The following is a 22,164-nucleotide window of genomic DNA, read 5'->3' on the forward strand; positions in this document are numbered from 1 at the left end:
ATTCCCACTAATTTAGTCTCTGAACTCTGAAAATATGGGTAGATGAATCAACTTGTAAGCTTATATGGTAATTGCCCTTTAGAGAGACAGACAGGCATAGTTTACTTCTTCCTGGAGCTCAAACTGCACAAATCCACATGGCATCATCACAATGTGAACAGAAGCCAAATGGCAGCAGGATAAGGGCTCTATCACTTACCAGCATGAGTCAGATTTGATAAGTACGGACAGCACATTCTTTGAAATTTTATCAAAATCAAGCCTTAAATTAGCAGGCTACAAGCAGCAACCTAGCAACCCAACCAAAATCATTTCCATTTGAGCTTGGTACCTGAACAAGAAGGTGGAGTCAGATCCCAAGAGAATCAGAATCCCAGAGAAGAGGGGTAGGGTGATTCAGGGCTTCCCCACCTTGAGCAACGCCAGGTGGCTGTGAGGTCAGTGGAAGGAACCAGAGCTAAATCTGAACTTGGTCTCCTTCAACCACTCTAGTGTGATCATCAGCTTGTTCATCGACCTCTCGAGCCTTCTCAATATACACATGGAGTCCGCTGATACCTACCCAAAGGTAAAACACCTGGTAAATGGCAAGTTCTCACTAGGGATTGGCAACCTTCTTCTTGCTCCTGAAACAATAAAGCGGACAGGGCAGGAAAGGGAAAATGGGCTGTTTTTCTAACATTATCCACATGTCTTCCACACACTGCTCTTGATTTCCACCAAAGCTATGTACAACCTATACTTCTATTTTTTCTTCAAATGGACCCATATTGTCTTTAGTCACATCCTAAGCAATAATAGCCACAAATATGATGCTTGAAAAAAATTACATACACACATATATGACTTTTAAAATGAAGAATCTTCACCCCTGTATTAACTCACATAATTTCACACTTTGAGTGGGGAAACTTGGGTCTGGTTCTGGCTCAACTACAAACTACTATGTATGCTCCTGTCACACTTCCCTTCTCCAAGACTCAGTTTCCTCAAATACTAATATGAAGAGGATGGTCTAATAACTTTTCCAGTCCCTTCTACTGCTGACATTCTGAAATCTATTATTAAGAGAACAAAATAAGCAAAAGAATCCAAGCGGGGAACTTTAAGAGAGGTCTTAATGCCACTCAGTATAATTAGAATCATTCCTAAGCACCTGTCAGAAAGCGGACGAAAGGGTAAGAAAGAGAATGAAAAAGAGGTTGCATGCCATACCTTTCCTCTTCTCAAAAGACTGATTTTGTGCTTCTCTTTTATGACATTTATTATATCAGCTTCACTAGCTATTAGGGAAATGCAAATCAAAACACAATGAGATACCATCTCACACCTCTTAGAATGGCCGCTATTAAACAAACAGGAAACTACAAGTATTGAAGAGGATGTGGAGAAATGGGAACACTATTTTACGCTGGTGGGAATATAAAATAGTACAGCCTCTGTGGAGGACAGTTTGGCAATTCGTCACAAAGCTAAGTATAAAGTTGCTTTATGACCTGACAAGTCCCACTACTCAGGATATACATAGATATGAAAGCAGAGACACAGACAGACATCCGTACACTGATGTTAATAGCAACACTGTTCACAATTGCCAAAAGACAGAAACAACCCAACTGTCCATCAACTGATGAATGAATAAACAAAATGAGGCATATATATATGACGGAATATTATGTAGCAATGTGCTGGTTTGAATCTGTTATGTACCCCAGAAAGGCCATGTTCTTCTAATCCATTCTTGTGGGTACAGACCTATTGTGGGCTGGACCTTTAGATTAGGTCGTCTCCACGGAGATGTGACCTATCAAATTCAAGATGGTCTTAATCCTCTTTACTGGAGTCCTTTGTGAGAGGATAAAAAGACAGGAAAAGTCAAGAGAGCCGAGAGAACCCAGAAATGTTTAGAGAGAGAAAGAAATGACCCAGGAGACACAAGAAGGATCCACAGGAGCTAAGAGAGCCATTTTGAAACCAGAATCCAGGAGAGAAGAACCAGCAAACATCACCAGGTGCCAGATGTAACAGAGGAACCCAAATTTCTGGTATATTACATTCCAGTAGCATTAGCAAATTGAAACAAGCAGTAAGAAGGAATGAAGTCCTGAAGCATGTGACAACATGGACGAACCTTGAGGACATTACGTTAAGTGAAAAAAGTCAGACACAAAAGGACAAATATTGTATGATCTCACTGAAATGAACTAATTATAATATGTAAATTCATAGACATAAAATAAAGAATATAGGTTACCAGGATATAGAATGAGATTAAAAGTTGGGGAACGTTTCCTGAATATGTGCAGAATGTTTAACTAGGGTGAACAGAAACGTTGGGAAATGGACAGAGGTGACAGGAGCACATCATTGTGAGAATAATTAACAGTGCTGAAAGGAGTATGAATGTGACGGAAAGGGGAAGTTTCGAGTCATGGATGTCATGGAAGTTAAAATATGGAAATGTATAAAACAGTGAAACTTGTGAACAATGCCCATGATTAATTATACATATATAAAAAAAGTTCTTTCATGAACTAGAACAAATGTATGACACTATTACAAGGAGTTAATAATAGAGTAGTATATGGGGAAAAATGCACCTATTGCAAACTATGGACTATAGTTTAAATATTACTATAGTAATATTTAAATACTCCTTCATTAACCGTAACAAATGGACTCCACCAATACCATGGGTCAATAATAGGGGTAGATAAGGGTTATGGGAGGATCTGGGTTTCCTTTTCTATTTTTATTTCTTTTCTGGAGTATTGAAAATGTTCTAAAATTGATCACAGGGGGAGGCACAACTATGTAATGAAATGTGAGCCAGGGATTGTACACTTCAGATGGTTTGTGTGGTGTGTGAACACATCTCAACAAAACTGCATTACAAAAGTACATACATAAAATCTTGGAAGTCCATCAAAATGGAAACAGTGGTTGTCTTTGCTGCTTGGATCATCGATTCTCCCCTTCTTTCTTCTTTTCTAAAATGCTGAGTTTTCCATAATAGGAATATTAAAATTATTATGAAGATAAATAAGGCTGCTGGCCTCTGAGTCAGAAAGTAATAGAGCAAGGTCCAGCCTCCATCAACACATAAGAGGTTATGTGACTTAGGGAAATCACTCCATTTTCCAGTAAAATGATGAAACCTACACTTACTCTGACGACATTATAGGAACGTGGGAACCAGTTACCCAGGCTCCTGTAACAATAGTCTTATGAACATGCCTTGAGCCCCACCAGCTCTTTTCGATTTTTATTCCCTTATTTGTGTCACCCCCTCAAAAATATTGTTCTGGTCATAAAAAGAAAGAAAAGGGCGGGCCACGGTGGCTCAGCAGGTAAGAGTGCTTGCCTGCCATGCCCGAGGACCCGGGTTCGATTCCTGATGCCTGCCCATGTAAAAAAAAAAAAAGAAAGAAAGAAAACCCCACAAAGCTGAGTCTTATTCTGATAAACATGCTACAAAAGTAACAAGAATAAATTTGGGGCTGTGACTATAACTCTTTGTTAATGAGCACCAGCCTGTTTAACAACACCAGCTGTGAGCTCTTACTTCCAGGGTGTTTTGTTTGTTTCTTCCTTGTTTTTGTTTTGTTTGTTTTTTTAAACACATTTAAAACTTTAGACCTCTGCTCACTAGCTGATCTTTGGACCAGAAGGAAGGAGTTAAAACACCTCAGTAGAAGCATCAGAGGGAAAGATGTACTTTGAATACTGAGCCTAATGGTCAGCTCTAGGCCAAATATTTCCCCATCTAAAGTGAGTAACGCAAACAAAATGAGCAGCAACATTCTTAAAGGGCATCACTAGGCAAGGTGAGTGCAAGAGGGTTATAATTCCACACAACTGGCATTAAAGGTTGTTGCAGCCAAAATGTGCTGTGTTCATGCCCCACAGAGTCTATGGATGAGGGGGCAGAGAGGACAGGAGAGGTACAATAAAAGAACAAACTGATCAATAAGACATCCTTTATCCGTTTTATAAACTAATAGCCGCATTTAGTCTGGGACCATTAGAAAATGTCAGTGTAGGTAAGACAGTGTGCAAATGTATTTGAAGAAACTTTGGGTCATTCCTATCCTGGGAGACAGAGGTCTTCAGATGCATGAATCCAACAGTAACAATTACAACTCCTACCAGCTCAGTTCCCTCGTCTATAAAATGTGGACAATAATTAAACGTATCATAAATTGTTGTGAGAATTAAATGAGATGATGAAAGCACTTGGAACAGTATCTGGTACATAGCTATCTATAATTATCTGTATGCTGCATAACAGTTTTGCCTACATTGTCCCCTTTGATCATAAGACCAACTTTGTGAGATAGGTTTCATTATTCTCATAGGACACTGGCTCAAAGAGATAAAAGGACTTCCCAAGGGTCCTTTTAGAGCTAAGTGACAGCTGTCCTGTACCTCTTAACACACAGTCCATAACCCTAGCTAGACCTGAGAGGGCTGCCTTAGGAGTTCCACTATGCTACCTTTCCAGCTCAACAGTGCTGTCTGCCTGCTACCAGAGGCACAGGGGTTTCCAAGACCTCTTTGAATAATCTGAAACTGGACAGAAAGTTTGATGTGAAAGTCAGCATAAAGTCTTCCAAGATGGTTTTCACATCTGGTCCTAGGAGCCAGCATATGGTCTCTAAGGTCAGCCCAAAATGGCATTCTGACATTCATATTTTCTACTAATTAATAAAATACAAATTAATTAATAAAAATAACAGCTACCAATTAACAACCACTGAGATAAATTCTTTACAAACATCTCATACAATCCTCACAGCTATCCTTGGAATGGGGAAGGGGTGGTATCTTTATCCTATTTAACAGGCAAGGAAACTGAGGCTCAGAAAGACCTGAAGATTCAAAGCTAGTAAGCATCAGAGGCTGAGTTTGAACCAAGTTCCCAGCAAAAACACCCCTCTCAATTCCTCAGTACTCACAGGGTAGAGTCTTAGAATACTAGCTGCTCTTTCTTTCAGATACAGTATAAACCCCTGGGAAGAACCTTTTGCTTTTGCAAACCAAGACTGCAAAGGCTGTCAGGTTCTTTATTCTATTTCTCCTCCTGACCTTGTGTGATTCAAAGCACCCCTCTCATAGCCTGGATACTTTCTCCTACCACCCTTCCTTGCAGGAAGAGCCCCTCTGCAAGAATTGCTACTGAGAAGCATAGAAACAATCACCCCCAACCCCAGTGCCTCTTTTAAAAGGGAGTGGAGAGACAAGTCACAGAGCTGGTACAAAGGGAAAGGATGCCTTTTTTCCACATTGGAGGGGCAATCAGGCCCCAGGTTAGGGGCCACAGCTGGTGCTGGAATCATCACAGCCTGCTCCACCCAGCACAGACCTTAGGAATAGGATGGAGGGAAGTCTCCAGACAAGCCCTGCTCAGTCCTCTAACCCCGCAATCCATAGTGACCTGACCCCCAGGTCACCTCGTAATCATATGGCCTCTCTGACAGTCCCACTTTCCCCACAGCCCCTGACACCACTCACTTCGCAATTCTCTAGGACCCACCTACTCTTCATACAACCACCTACTCTTCACTCTGGGTAGCTTTCCCAGGCAGTGGCCAGACTATTATCAATGAATATTCAGCCGTGACCAGCAGGCTGTGAGGTGAGCAGACTTTAGAGAGGAGCCTTGGGCAGACTTCCCACAATAGAAAAAAATGTGTCTGCAATCAGGACCAACTCAAAACCCTCAACTTATAGACAGCACTTGTTTTACTGACTGGGACACTGTTGAAGGTGACACTTTAAAGGCAACATGTGTTGAGGAAAGGGGTATCACTGAGCATACATATCACAAACTCAAGTGGGAGGACAGGCAGCACAGCCCTGTTTCCTCAATAACTCAGGATATCAAGGTCAGCAGGCTCTCTGAAGTCAAGCCTTCCTTCATGCATGGTCTCCCAGGAAAGCTGGAGTAAGATGGGGACTACGTGTGTCTGGGAAGCCATCAGAACAGTCCAGCCCATGGAGACCAGAGTAGGAGGCAGGTGAGCCCAGCAAGACAAGTCACCAAGGAAAAGGATAGAAAATTAGGAGGAGTGATGAGGGGCACCGCTGCAGCCTGTCTCAGACAACCTCTCTGTTACACTGCATAGCCCACTGCTGGAGCTAAAATACTCCCTCCACAGTCCTCACTCTCCCCCATATCCCCAGGTCTCTTGGATCCCAAGAGTGTCAAATTCCAAAACACACTCATCTTCCTTCTTATCCCACTTCCCTTTATAAGACTGAGTCTTCTATTCTAATCTGGAAAAGAGAAAAGAGCTTCCTAGGTCTCTTAAGTACCACAGGTGGTAGGATGGGAGCTCTCCTCAGGCCCCAGCTGGGGCAAAATCTCATCAGACCTGCTTGCAACCAGCACCCACCATTCCACCTTGCCAAAGCGCAGCACCATCCACAGCCCTTTCATTTCCATCATTAAGGCCCAGCCCAGACCCCTGGCACACACACACACAGCACATCTTGAATGACTACCAGTCTTAGAATCCACCCTCACTCTGACTGTGGGGGAAGGGAAACTGAAACTAACTGAAGGAGCTTTTCTCAGCCCTCAGCTCTTCCCCATCTTGACCTCCAGGTTCCCCTCAGCCCTGAGGGCACAGGGAGAGAGCGGTCAGGTGACTACCTCACTGACACCTTCACCTCGCCCACAGTTCTTCAGCCTAGGTGCCTAAAAAGAAACCAGGAGGCACTAGTTGAGCATGTGGAGGTTTCCAGGCACTGGGGCTGAGACAGCGTTTTCGGAGTGCTTCTGACTGTCCTCTGAGAGGACGCAAGTCTCAAAGACATCATCTGAAAGCTTCATCAGGAAGCAACCAGGAGCCAGAGAGTGGGAGTGAGGTTGGTTTCCAAAACCAAGGGAAGAAAGGCACAGGCTGGTTTAGAAGTAGATAAAAACTGAGGGATGCTCCCTTGTTGCCGTCCCAGAGGAGACAGGGTGTCCCACAGATGGGAAAAGCCACGTCTTTCGTGCAGTGACAGCCACAGGGAGAACGCCTGCATCCGTCTCAGAAAACCTTGGGCTTAAACCTTGATTGCCAAAGCCAAAAAGGAAAGGGGGAAAAATACCCTGCAACGCATCAATCTCATTTCCAGATTTCCTTTCTCCAGCTTAGACACATTAATAATTAACTTGCTCACCGGGGAGCACACCGGTGTTGCCAGAAAAGATGAGTAATGGCACCGGAGCCCCCCGGCCCCAAGCCCTGAAGCTTGCAGGCTTGGGGCTAGGACAGGCGCCCAGAACAAAGCCTCCGCATTCCTCCAGGAAGGTGTGTCTGAAACCAGACCTGTCACAGGCGAGAAGCTGGCCTCTTACCTCTCTCTTAGCCGGCTCCGGACATGTGTGGGTGGGGAGGCTTTCGGAGGAGTAGGAGGGGCAGGGGGCCCGGAGCATGGGTGGGAACGTGTGGCGAGGACGCCTCTGCCCACCTCCCCGCACCCCTCCCCCTACCAACCACTGCCCCCGCAGCCCGCCCGCCGCCTCGGCGGTGAACCCCCAACCACAGCCGATTTCGCGAAGCCGAGCTGTCTGCTGAGGAGATAATCCTGTTACCATGAACGCAGGCTGTAGTTGGAGACCCGATTCTTAAAACAACAGGGCAGTTCCCCCGCGCCCTTCCCGATGAGTAACCCAAAGCCCGGCGACGGCTCAGTGAATTCTCTCGCTGAAACTCCCGGGGCAAGCTGCGGCTCCCACGCCGATAGCCGGCCGGAAAGGAGCCAGCTTCCGTCACGCCCGCGTGGGGACAAAAAAGCACCCCCCAATGCCGCCCATGCACCCTGCACCCTGCCGGCGCACCAGCCCGCAGCCCCTCGAAAGTTACGGCGCGCGCACACACCTGAAGGCCCCCTGCAGCGGCCGCCGCCAACCACCCAGGGCGGCGGGGCAAGAGTCCCGAGGCTGGCAGCGCCGCGGCTCCATACGTCCGCTTGGCGTGCCGGGGCCGGACACCGGTCAGCGGCGCTGAGTGGCGGAGCGCGCCGGGGCCTCAGCGTGCCTGCCGCGCATCGCGTGCCCTCCTAGTCCTCACCCGGCCCTTCCCAAAGAGCCCACACCCACTTGACATCAGCGCCGACCAAAGCACGTGGCTCAGCGCCAGACGGTGGACCCCGGCGGTCCACAGTGCGCCCTGAGTGCCGCTGCTCTGCCAGGACCGCGCGTCCGAGCGCAGCACATTATTCTCCTTGCAGAGGACTCTGCATGCGAGAGGGGGTAGGGAGAGGGAGGGGGTAAGGAGAGGGAGGAGGGGGGAGAGAACCCAGCGGAGGGGACAGGACCTGCCGCCTCACAGCGGCGCTGCTTTGGCGCCGAGCTACCAGATGACCTGATAGCCGTTGCTGCAAGTGTCCATCCACAGACTACCCGGTCTGCCAAGGACCCCTCCAAAAACCCTGACCTTGAATCTTCTTCCCGAGAATGACTGAAGGAAGCTCTTTAACAATCCCTACTAAATTGAGGGGACTGATTCTGCCAAGCCAGGAATGAATGCTTGCTTGGATGTGGTGCTAACCTCAAACCCAGGAGGTGGCTATCCGTCGCCCAAGGAAGCAGACCATCTCCTCTGGCTTGTCTCTACACTGTCAGCCTCGGCTGTGTCTCCGTTCTTTCCCTTCTCTCAGTGCCCTTGTCAATATGGAACTGATCGCCTGGTTCTGTAGTCAAACAGAAACATAGGGCAGCGGCCCACACACACTTCTAATCCATTCATTAGCATCCGCTCAAATACTCAAACATTCGAACATTAATTACGGATTAGTGTGTGCCAGGAACAGAAGATAGATGAACAAAGGGCCTACACTCATAGAGCTTATAATCTAGTCTGGGAGAGAGATATTAAAAAAATATAGAACAAAGTAATTACAATTGTTACCAAGGTATTAAAGGTAAGAGGTGCCATCAGAGTGCACACAAGGAGCTCTACTATCTTGGCAGTCAAGAACGGCTTCCCTGAGGAAGTGACACGAGGTTCTGAGGCATGAAGGGTGGGAAGACAGGGTTCAGGCAAAGACCTGGTTATTAAAATATAATGCCCTCCACTGCACAGGTGGAGGTTATCAAGCAGAGGTGAATCGCCATGAATTGCCATGCCAGAGACAGCTGGGCCCTTGAGCAGGAAGGGCATGGGGTGAGTCTAGCCCTGGAAGACGACTATCTGTTCAAAAAGGCTCTTATGTTTGTTTTCTCATTTCTCCTACCTGTGGCTGTCCCATTTCCATGAAAGAGAACTGGACATAGAATCGAGAGCTTTTCTTCTGGCTCCAGCTCCAGCATCAATTTACTGTGTGATCCTACCAAAATCACTTCCCTTCTCTGGGCTGCAATTTCTCCAAGTAAAATGAAAGCATGGATTAGGACAATATGTCTCCCCCCCTTTTTTTTAAACCCATGCTCCCTTTTGGATAAACACATGTCATTCCTGTTCTGTGGCATCTATGATGATAGGGCATCAAATCATTTTCCAAATCAAAAATTATAATATTGAATATGCTTTTTCAAATTACATATGCCGTTTAAGTATTAAGCAATAGTCTGTCTTTAGATGCCCGCAGAAGATAGCTTGAGGGCAGAAGTAAAGAAATGGCCTTCAAGCTCACCCTTCTCCTTTATCTGCTCCTTTTACTCTCACATGAAGCCAGCCACCAGCACTTACCACTTCTAGCCTCATTTCTTTCATTCTTTCCCGGATTAATTGGCCAGGCTAATGAACAGAAGCCCCGGGTAATCAAAACCAACAACAACAACAAACAGGCATGCTGTGGAAGATTCTTTCGAATGAAAATTTCCAGCAGTGCTGAAAAATAGACACTTTATAGGGAGCATACAATGTTTCTGGGGACATGTGGCAATATAAATTAAAAGCCTTAAAAATGTCCCTATCTTTGCACCATTGGTTATACATCTAAGAATTTATCCATAAAACATAATTGTGGATGGGCACAAAGATTTATTCACAAGGATGTTCATCTCACCATTTTTATAACAGCAAATAATTGGAAATAACTCATCTAGATGTACAACAGGAGACTGGTTCATAAACCATGGAACACTTTTACAATAGAATGAATATATGCAACTTTAAAAATGTTATGTGGAATATTTACTGTTAAGTAAAACAAAAGGTAATGAAACAAAAGGCTTCAAAACAAATGGTCCCATTGTGTAACTGTGTGTTGGGGGAGTGGATGGCAAGCATCTATGGTAGAGTTGTACCATGTTCATTTTTCTTACGGGGTGTGGTAGGTGGAATTATGCGACCCAACGTAGACGTGATCTTAATGTGTGTTCTGTAGGTGTGAGCCCATTGTAAATAAGACCCCTTAAAGATGTTATTTTTAGTTAAGGGATGGCCCAACCCAATGAAGTGGGTTTTAATGTGGATTACCAGAGGTCTGAAGTCACAGAAGCTAGAAAGGAGAGGATATAACCATATGATGGGAAACAGAGACAAAAACCAAGGAACCCCACCCCAAGAGTTGCTGGCAGCTAGCACCAGAACACAACAGTCTTTGGGGAGAAAGCATGCCATGCTGATATCTTGCTTTTGAACCTCAACTATAAGCGAATAAATTCCTGTTATTTAAACTAGCCCTTTGTGAAGTATTTGATAGAAGGACTGGTAAACTAAGACACTGGGTAACTCAGAACGTTCCCCTGGAGCAAAACAGGATGCCACTATGGTATGTCATCCTCATAACAAGTAAATCTGTTAACCTGTATTAAAGCTATTGCTGATGAATATTAATCAGAATGGAACAAATCTTACAGGCAGACAGGAATCCAGTTCAATTCTCTATCACCATCAATCCATTCACCATTAACAATTTGATAGTAATCTTAAAGGCAGAATGTTTTCCCCCCAGACGTTTCATTTTATAAATATTTTTCAGTTTTTCTTTCCTTGAGCCTAGCTCACTGTTTTTCAAAATTCGGAGTGTGAGCATGAAAATTATTTTCCAGAATAATTTAGGATGATTTTGACATTCAGAGCTTTTATTTAATCTTACACTTGGACTTTAAAACCTAACCACTATATGGAAGTTAGGGGGGAAAAAAAACTACTGGAAGGATATTTACCAAAATGTTAACAATGGAGGAATTATGGTTTATTTTTATTTCCTTCCTCAGGACTTTCTGTGTTTTCCAAGTTGTCTACAATAAGCATGTATTACTTTGATAATCAGAAAATAAAATGCTGCTTTTTAAAAATAACTGGGTTAAAAATTCTCCAAAAGATAAAATAAAATAGAAACTATGCTTGACTTTTAAAGGGGTGACTCTAATCATGACCTTCATTTCCTTCCCTTCTGCAAGCTCTGATATTGCCCCAGTCGGTGCCCCAACACCCAAGGACAGGCAGTACACTGTCGCTAGGATACCATGCAGGAAAAACTGGCAAGAACATTATTTTTACATTTACCTCCTAGGCTGTGCTTATAATAATGTTTAGAAGCTTAAACTAAAGGGTCTGACGTGAAGCAGTCACGACCATCCACTAATGGATCTGTCCCCTATTCCTGAGGTCCCCTCCCAAATATCCTGGGTTCTTGACTAACTGAGACATGTAAGGCATATATCCTTGGTCTTAAGGACCCAAAAATGTTCGGCCTGCTTCTCCCAGACCTGGTGATGCCATCCAGCAAAATGGCAAGTACCAGTGGAGTAAGAGTAGGCCATACATCAGGCTCAGCTCAGCTGGGAACTGGTTAGATAGTCTGTACCTCAGTTTCTTTAGCTGTTCAATAGCTTAATAAGGGCCTTACTTTCTTTTTTAGGGGAGTGGATGTTAGTGAACAGTGTCACCCCAGTGTAGGGTATTATTATTTCATGGAAGTATATGCTAGGACTTATAAGGGGAGAAGGAGGTTGGCTACTTATGGGTCCTTTGGTAAAGGTTGTTATATTGCATCATACCTCCCATTCTGAGCTTTCCAACAACATCAATAGTTCACAAGCCAGATGGGGGAGCAGCACAACTCAGTTACTCTTATGTCAAGGACGGAAGGCAGATCGATTAAAACTCCAAGCTGAGGCCCAGGATTGTCAAAATCCTAGTGGGCAAAAGTCACCAGGGCAGGATCTAAAGATGAGGGATGCTTGTATTATCCGACCACTTTAATTCACTAATCACTGAATACCCAATACCTACTCAGTACCAGGCAAAATGCAAGTACCTCCATTCACTGCACAAAATAAAGCACATGACTTCCAAAGCAGACAGAGCTGCCATGCTGCCATGAGATTACATTTTAAATCCATCTAGAGTCTATTAAAGCTAATTTTACTGTTACTGTGTCTACTAAAACAAGGGCCTTTGTTTATAGAGTGAAGAGGGAAGGAAAGCACAGACATTAAGGGCTGGGAATTTTGATTATTCCAGAAATGTTTCTGGGAAGGAAGTAACAAGAACAAATGTGATTTTAAAAAATAACCTAACAGGGCCAAATGTATCAGAGGGTCCATCTCTGTACAACAAACTACTCCAGACCATCTGAGAGCAGTCAAGCCTTGTACAGCCAGAAACAGCTCAGGGACGGAAATGAGGCATTCTGCCTCACCTAAGCTGGAAATTTTGAATGCACTGACCAAGGAAGGCAACTTGGGCCTGATGCTTGAGACATAAGGGTCATTAAACTGGGAAAAAAAGCTCACTTGCTCCATAGGAACAGACCAATAGCTACTTGTGGTAGGTTGAATTACATACCCCATAAAAAAAAAAAAGTTCCTAATCTTAATTCATTCCCACTGTAAATAGGACCTTTTGAAGACGTTACTTTTAGTTAAGGCATGGCCCAACTGAAGTGAGGTTGAGCCTTAATCCTTTTACTGGTGATGGAGAAATAAGAAGCTGGAGGGCAACAGAACCCAGCAAAGAAAGGCACATAACCATGTGCCAGAAAGCCAAAGACCCAAGGACCAACAGCAGCCAGCACCAGAACACCACAGCCTTCAGGGAGAAGGCACGGCGCCTTTCACCTTGGTTTTGGATTTCTCCTAGCCCCAAAACTGTGAGCCAATAAGTTCCTATTCTCTAAGCCAACCTAATGCAGGGTATTTGTTTTAGTAGCTAGAAAACTAAGACATCACCCAAATGAGAATTTTGATGAAATGAACAAATCAATAATATATAGCTTAATAGACTTTTTTAAAATCAAAAAACAAAACAAAACCGCAAAACACCTAACTGGCTAGGAACACGTTTGTGATCAGTGATCTTCATGCTTCCATTTTAATCAAAATTACTTTACGTGATTGGTTAAAGGCAGATTCTTGGGGTCCACCCCAGGAAATCCCATGCCAAATGTAGGCACAGGTGATATAGTGGTAACAAAAAAGACAGAGGCCCAGAAATACTGATAAACAAGAAAACAAATAATATCAGATATTGATATGTTCTCTGAAGAAAAAACGATGGAGTAATGAGGAGGTGGATGTAAGGAAAGGCCCCTCTAGGAAGTAGCACTTAAGCCAAGAGCTAAAGAAAGAGCATTCTGGGCATGGAAACAAATTAAGAATGTTCCTGGGAAGGAAGAAGTGCAGTGAGGCTGGAACTCAGTGACCAAGGAGAGGGTAGTAAAAATTGAGACTGAGGGGTATGGGGTGGGGGGAGAGGGGCAGATAGCCAAGGTTATATAGGACCTTGTAATAACTGATGGGATGTGGATTTTCTTCCAAATGCAATAGGAGGCCGTCAGATGGTCTCAAGAATGGACAGGGATGATCTTATTTGCTTTTGAAGAATGACTTCTCTAGCTGCTATATGGAGAATGTCCTGGGGGGTTGGGGTACAGTTTTTTTTTTAAATCTAATATTAATTTAGTCCTTAACTATGTGCTCTGAACTTTCCCCAAAATTTTATGGGTAAGATCTCTAAATTTTTTGATGCTAGTACTATTATTATCCATATTTTACAGATGAAAAAACTCAGGCACAAGGAGATAAAGCAACATGCTCATCATAGTCAGTAAGTGGAGGATCCACCATGCAAACCCAGACAGTCTGACTGCAATGCCGCTACAGAGCCTTTGAAAAGGGGTTGGGGGAAAAAGCAGGGAGACTAAGGTAGAGATCACTGCAGTCATAGTGGTGAGAGATGGGGATTGGCCAGGGTGAGAAGGTGAAAAAAGCAGAGAGGGATTTAGTTTTGCAAAATGTCTTGGCAGTAGGAACAACAGGACTTACTGTTGGGATTTATCTCAGGGTAAAGGAAAGAGAAGAGCACAGACACTTCCTAGGTTTTTGGTTTGAGCAACTGGATGTATGGCTGGGCTATTCCCTCAGATATTTAAGTTTAGGGGAGGAACAAATCAAAGGGGAGTTAAAATTAATCAAGCACTCTATTTGGACATAGGTTTGAGACGTCTGTTAGGCATTCAAGTGGAATCATACAGGCAGTAATGCGTTCATTCAGGGGAAAGAACTGGACTGGAGATGTGATCAGTGGGAGCCCATTATCACGTGACTCCCCACTGGTAGGTGGGGGTCATGGTTGTCCCTGCTAAGGACACCTGCTTGGCTGTGATAAGCAAGGGCAGAGCCACATCTCAGTCCAGAGTTATAAGTGGACAGCCTCTGCTCTAGCTAAAAGCACCCTGCCCAACCCACCATCTGACGGTCCAGTAAAGCCTTGGGCCCAGCCCCATTCTCTGAACCAGCTTCCTGGGAGCCTATCTCAACAGCATTGTTCCAAGATGACCACCAGCACAAAGTGCCCTGGTCCAGGAGGAGAGGATGGAAATAGGAGCTGTAGAAGGAAGGTTATCAGGCATCCTGCCAGCTTGTAAGAAGAGGACTTCTGCACCCCTCTTCCACTTCGCTGTTACTTTTTTTGGTCTTCCTATCAGAGGAGATCATCCGGTGTGAAGTCCTGGAACCCTTCACAGAGGCCTGAGTGCTATGATAATGAAAGGGTTTCCAAAATAAGCCTCCCACATTCAGGCTTCCCAAATGCCCAGCTGGCGTCCAGCTTATAACACTTCCAGAAAAATCCCAACCTCGATGGATAAAATACTTTCGATATTGACACCTCCTTGGCTCAGAGAAACAGGGTGAGGACTGGAGGTCAGGTAGAGGTTGGAAGAAAAAAAAAAAAGTAACTTTTAAAGTTCAGCTAAAATGTCAGGAATATGAAGCAGCCTATGTTTACACAGAGCTTTCTAAAATCTAGTGTAGCTTCCAAGTCGCTTTAAAAAAATAGCTACATCAACTTGTACAATGAAATTACTTTTAAGCTTAACAGAAATAGTACCAGGCTGTTCTCATTCTCCTTATCTCCTTTGGCTTCATCTCCTAATATAACGTATATGGTCCCTGGCCCTAAATGTTTTATTTTTTATTCATATTTTATATCTTTCCCTATAAGCTGCCTCGAATCCACTGTGGAACAGGATAAATAAACAAATAGTGTAATCTTGACACTCCTGGGTATTAAACTTTCAAGATCCATGTAATCAATAATGGTTGTTTATTGCAGGTATTAGTGTTCCAAAAACATTTTGAAAATATGATCTCTTTATGTTTAAAAAAAAAGGTAGCCTGATAATAACCAGCACCTACATTTTTCAGATTTTTCTGTCCCTAATTGCCTAAATAATATTTTATGGGAAAAGTGGGTGAACTCTCATGAACTACGTGTCTATGGATGATTTTCTGACTCTTTGTCATTCAAACCAGGATCAACAGAATACCAGTTCAATAACTATGCTACTTCATCTTCCAAATAGGACTTGTCAAAGCCACTGCAGGGAAATCAGAATAAGACTCAATCAAAATACATTTACAAATAAAGACGGAACCTGTCGATCCTTTTCTCACGTGGGGAGGTAAAGGCACGTCAATCCACACTGCTATTCTCCAGTGTCTGACCAAATGCAGAAACAAGCCCGTAGAATATGAAGTAGCCAGCAGCCTAGGAGCACAACTTTAGAGACCTAAAAACTATTAGGTTTTCTAAATCACTGTCAAGAGCCAAAATCCTTACTGAGACTAGTGGGCCACAAACAGAACCAAGGGTCTCATCACATTTATAAACACCATATTAAGTGCCTACTTCTTGGACTCTCTCTTTCTCTAATATAAACCCACATGTACCAATTATTCAGAGATCCATGTATAGGCAGCAAATGGTTTGGTGGAAACTTATTCTCAAGGGAGCAAAGGAAAAGTAGTATTTTTCTCTAATTTTTTTTATCACCAGAAGTCACTGGAACCAGTATTTTGGTACTCCTTGAGCATACAGTGATGACAGATACTTGCAACCTTGTGGAAGAACAGACGGATCAAATTATACCTTGTTGCACTATGAAATGTGTTTTACTGCCTTCTAATTCTTTGAAGATGGACAATCTCAGTGGTATACAGTAGGTGGCAACACTGAGCCGTCAGAACGTCCCATTTGCCAACTATGCTGGATATAGTGTCCTAATGAACCTCATTCTAAAAATTAGGTCTATATTAAAATAATGATGACAGACGCAAAGTAATTAAAAATACTTGCCTGACTAGTTTGGAATCAAATACACTACCAAATGTACTTCACAGCATGTTGTCATTTCCCACCTCTACTCTCCCAATCATTGGGCAAATCCAATTATTCCTTCAGACACCCGAGCTATGCCTCTCCTCTACCTATCTCCCCAGTGGATTTTATGAAAACAATATTCAACTTTAATGTGTCTGCACTACAGGAGACAGTGTGACAAGAGCAATAAACACATTCACTATGTGTAAAAACCAGGGAAAATGAGTTCTTAGACTGCCTTTGCCAAGCCCAGGTGTGGGCTTTCTTTTCCCAAACTTGAGAGAGTCTGGAATGCAGCAGCTGTCAGAAAGCAGCAACAGCCTGTGCCAGAAATACCCTTGCTGCGCTGCTCAAATTGCCAAGAGATAAGAACCCATAACTCACACAGACACTTGTGGCTCAGGCTCAGACACAGCAGGCAGAAAGGAAAAAGCATGCACTCCGGAGTCACACAGACATAGGTCTGACTGTTACCAGCTATGTGACCTTGCGCAGGTTGAGCCCCAATTTCCCTCATCACTGAGTATTCAAGGCAACATGTAATAAGTGCCTCCTCCAGTACTGGACTTCTGGCAGATGTACAATACACTGGAGTTGCTATATTTATTGGTAGTAATCTCAAAAGTATAGAGTGAATAAAATGAATCTGAAGATGTCTTTACCACCTTTTTAGTCAAGCTCTCTGGATAAAAGACAGTTTGCACCCTTGAAAGGCCCTCAGTTTTCAGCGAAGGGACTACAAGAACCAGTTTCGAAAAACTTCTGGATACTTTGCTTTCATTTGTTTGATCTAATAAATATTGACTGAAAGCTTACAGTGTGCTGGGGTTGTGTATAGCAATGGAAGACAATATAGCCCTGGCCTCATGAAGTTTATAGTCTAGTGGAGAAGACAGGCTATACTTAAAACCACATAAGCAAATGTAAACGTGCATTCTGCGATAAGTGCTACAAAGGAGAGGTGAATGGCCATTTAAAAATGACAAAAGTGGCCCAGCCTGAGGAGACTGTGCTAAGAACTGCAGGACAAAGAAGAGTTCATAAAACAAAGAAGAAAAGTAAAGAGGTCCTGTTCTCCACATTTTCAGTGGGATATATTGGTAAGAGCCAGAAAACCTACTCTGTTTCCTTTTTGTTTTGCCTGCCAGGAAGCTCCATGTCAAGGGTGAAGCTCAGCAATAATACGGATCCTTAAGGCTTGCATATTTATATCCTTCCCAGCCGCCATGGTTTGCCTGTTTCCACTGACTTACATTTTTCCTAGTCCTTATTTCAAATTCCTATTTCTATTTTATCATTGTATCTAGTGTTCACAGATCTGTGGTAGGAGCAGGATACAAATAGAGACTTAGTGATACTCTTCCTAAGGCTGACTGCTGAGCTGGAAAGAATCAACAGGGGTCCCTTTGTGTCCCTGCCTGGTGAGTTAACCTAGAGGCAGAAGAAAGACATGGCTTGGTCTGCTTTTAGACTCTGACAAAAGCAGTACGTTCCTTGTTGTTTGTGTGATCTAGCACGGTGGTGCTTTTTGTCCAGAGCCACTTTATCGCGTTATATTTTTGCCCTAACAAGCAGCTTGCCTTCTGCGCAATTTTCATTGAAACATTCACGTCTGACCTATATTTACAGTGAACTTACATTCTGGACTTTCTGGGATAGTTGCCCCTCTACCCCTTCCTCTTTCTTTCTTTGCAAATTTATTCCTCAAAATAAAGGCAATTCATTAAATATATAACTGAGGTTTTCCTTTTATACTTTTGAAAAGTATGTTACACAAACCCATACAAATCTTTCATCAATTCATGTATCACAACTTTCAGATCAGAAAATGCTCACCCTCCTCCTGTGGTGAGTTAACGACCATAGGGTTGAAAATAGAGAAAAGGAGGATATGTGGGAGCAGCAGTTTCATTTTTCAATTTGTAGGCTAGCTGTACCTCATTTAAAAAAAAATAGACTGTTTCAGGAATAAAAATCTGTTTCTTGCCGAAAACTCTGTACCTTTTCCTTGGGATATGAAATGTTTGTAAATGATAATCAGACATAATTCCAGGAATCACAAAATGTGGCTTTTATCCTTTTTTGGTCCTGGTCATCTTGACTCGACAAAAATTTGGACATCATCACCAGGAAAAATATACATAAGCAACACACTGGACATCGTGTTAGGAGATTCAAGGACCTCCTACAGGAACTTCTTAGGCAGAATCTACTTAAGAGTAGAACAAATACCTGAGGGGTTCCTGAGATGGTAATATGACTTCTGAAAATTATACAAATAATAGTTACATATAACAATTAATTAAGAGCTATGAAGATATAATTAAAATTATATGAAATAATCTCTTAAAATTCCCTTATTTCATTTTTCAATGAGTCAATTTACAATAGAATAGTGGATCAGAATTCAGAGTCCAGGAAAACCTAAGATTAAATAGGAGCTTTAAAATAAAGTGGGTCAATTTAAAGAAAAGCCCTGTGTGGCTATGTAGCATATGCAGTGGAAGTACAGGAGGGACTGAAAGTTAGGGAACACTATGTGAGGGGTTCACAAGTTCAGGTTTAAAATGCTACAGATACAGTCTAAAAGTCGCTCATAAAAACACATCATTCGATTAAGAGGTTTCCGGGTCAAGATGGCGGCTTAACAACGTGCACGTTTTAGTTCATCCTCCAGAACAACTACTAAATAACCAGAAACAATACAGAATAGCTCCTGGGGCCACGTCAGTGACCAGACACACAGCATACCCCAGTCTGGACCAGCTGGACAGGTTGCGAGCAACCCCCCCCCAACCGTGAGTTCCCAAAACTGCAGCGGCCAGCGCCTCTCCCCAACAGGCCGCTTCCCAGAGGGGAAAGGAAAGGACTTTACCAGCAGCAGGGACTGGGCACAATCAAACGCCAATCGTAGAACTAATTAACAAATTCTGACTACTAAAAATAGGCCCCCAGCTTAGGTGAACCTGATCAAAGCGGAGGTTGCTCATTTTTGCCCTGGCGCCAAGGGGGCAGGATTGACAGAAAAAGGGGGAAAAAAAAAAAGAAGGAAACAGAGGTTTTTGTGGCTGTGTATCTACAAAGGCTTGACTGCCTCTGGATACAGCAGCAGGACTTTTCAGGCTGCAACTGCCCCAGGCATAGGCAGAAGTGAGCTCTTTTGGGGGCTTGTCTGGAGCCTGTGCCTTCCCCAGGGGAGGGGTGAAGCCCAACTCAGGTGGAATCCCTCCATCAAGGAATTCAGACACCAGGGCTTGGTAATTTGAAGCCATTAAAACCAGCCTACAACCTCTCCTCTGTCTCTACCACACCCCCAGCAGGGAGAGTCTGCCAAAGTTAAAGGTACCACATCATCTTAATCTGGTGGGACCTGCAGTCAGACAAGCACTACACACAGGGCAGGATAAGAAAAACAGAGTCCAGAGACTTCACAGGAAAGTCTTTCAACCTGCTGGGTCTCACCCTCAGGGAAAACCGACGCAAGGTGACTCTTTCCTCCTGATAGGAGGCCAGTTTGGTCTGGGAAAATCTGGCTGGGGTCTATAATATCTAAGTAGATCCTCCTAAGTGTGTGTGAGGGGGAGAAGGCACCACACAAGCAGGGCAAGAAACAAGAAAACAGAACTGAAAAATTCTCCTCTGTTAAACAAAACTTAAGCTAAAGGTCCAGATAAAGCTGAACGGAATGTCAAAGAACAGATAGACAACAAATTCATCCAGCAAAAACACATCATTCAAGGCCACTTTTTTTTTTTTTTTTTTTTTTTACTTTTTCTTTCTCTTCTCATATTCCTCCAGACCAAATGGTTTGGTAACACATACCCTCAATGCTACTCATCCCACCAGGCTTTCCTACAGTGATGAGTTAGAGGATTATTGTTTAGCTGTGAAGATCATAAAAGGTACAAGATGCATATGGGGCGAAGGGGCCAGGGATTTCCCCCACGGTACCAGGGCAGAGGTAACTGACCAGGGTGAGGGGACCAAGGCATGGTATAGTCCCCTGACACCCAAGATCTGATGAGACCCACACATCGCCACCAGAAGTGAGTCAGAAATCCCAGAGATCGAGTCGGGGCTGCCAAGCCAAAGCCAGGACCACTGGGGGCAGGGCTAGATGGGGAGAGACAGGTCACCACATGAGTGTGCATGAGGGTCTCCCTTATAAACATTCAGGACCAAAAAGTGACTCTTTCAATGTCGGTCTTCCCTGCTGAGCTGTAACTCCAGGAGAAGGACTACTTCTGTCCCCTCCTCTGTCCTGTAACTCCAGCCTCACACCTTGCCTCCTCACACTTTGAGAAGGTGGAAGAATCAAACAGTAGGTTTCTTCAGGGTGAGGGAAAAGTAGAGCTTCATTTTCCCTCTTCCTCCCTCTGCTGGCTAGCAGGTGCTTTGTATCAGTGGACACTGAGGGAGTAATTCATTCCAAAGGCAAATGAAGCCAGCAAACAGAATGCCTTTGCTGCATTTTTTTTCTTTTTTTACCTTCCATAGGTAAGTGTGGAGTAGCAAACAAAGCTGGAGAAGCGGCTGAAATCAAAATTAAAAACTTATCATGTTAATATACAACTTCTCTTTTTTTATAAAAATTATTTAAAAAAACAAAACACCCACACAAAAACCAGCCATACCTGGCTGTGGTTTCCTCAGAGCTGGCCAAGTGGTCCAGACAGAGGCATGCTCCTCCACTAGCTGCCTGGCCAAGTCATTTCACCCAGTCCACCCACAGGGAAGGGGGATGAAGGCCAAGAATGCACTGGGACCCAGGTGCTCACTGCATGAACACTGAGGGACATCTCTCTCCAGCTCAACCCTAGCACCTTCCTCCACAAAATAACTAAACAAATGGATGCTTCAAGAGAAGTGTTAGAGGCAATGTGGACATAGCAGTCACACCTCATTGGGTGGGGCAGCAAGACCCTGAAGCCCCAGGTACCCTTCAGAAATGGGTGCTCAGGTGATCTGATACCCCGTATCAGATCACCTAGGATTTCCTCACTTAACAGGATGAAATGTTGATGACCAAACAAAGGCTTCTTAAACTTGGCACTGGAAGCAATCTTCAAAGCCATGAGCCCAAGACCTACAACATCCCTGCAAACTGGTCTGCAACTTGCACACTCCCTATGATGAGGCTCTCACTACCTCTGAAAGTACTGCATCTGCAGGCACCTGTATTGTAAGCCTAGATCTCCACTGTCTTTTTCTGAAAAAAAAGATGATTTTCAAGGCACTCAAAGCTATGAAGAGGGATGAAGGAAAACATGATTCAATTTCCCTTTCCACCAGCCTAGAGACCTTTCAATTTAGAATTACTGACTCATGGACCCTCTAGAACTAGAAGCAATGGCAAAACTAGCTAATATTTATGGAACATTTACTATAAGCCAAGCATATGCTAAGAGTTTTATAAGCATTATCTCATTTAATACTCAGTACATTTAATTTTCATGCTATCCTTTGACCAAGACATTATTTATTAACTTTTTTTTAGCACATGAGGAAATGAAACCAGAGAATTTATATAATTTGTCCAAGTTCACACAGAAGTAGGCGAGCTAGGAGTAAAGCTCAGATTTCTATATCTGTATTTTTTTAGTGGTAGAAC

The 22,164-nt window shown here is 43.6% G+C and overlaps 1 protein-coding gene across 6 annotated transcripts in view; it reads right to left on the reverse strand.

The window, feature by feature from the left end:
- PLEKHA7 (pleckstrin homology domain containing A7) overlaps positions 1-22,164 on the reverse strand; it is a 226,942-nt gene that overhangs the window by 122,341 nt on the left and 82,437 nt on the right. The window contains exon 1 of one of the 6 annotated variants that reach the window (XM_077114126.1): positions 7,875-7,964. The exons of the other annotated variants lie outside the window; for them this stretch is intronic. Coding sequence (XP_076970241.1) covers positions 7,875-7,957 — 83 coding nt within the window. The 5' untranslated portion in view covers positions 7,958-7,964. Of the gene's footprint in view, positions 1-7,874; positions 7,965-22,164 lie in introns of those variants that run through there. 6 annotated transcript variants of the gene reach the window in all.

The sequence above is a fragment of the Tamandua tetradactyla genome, chromosome 8, assembly GCF_023851605.1.
Source record: "Tamandua tetradactyla isolate mTamTet1 chromosome 8, mTamTet1.pri, whole genome shotgun sequence".
In the NCBI taxonomy this organism is placed as follows: Eukaryota; Metazoa; Chordata; class Mammalia; order Pilosa; family Myrmecophagidae; genus Tamandua; species Tamandua tetradactyla.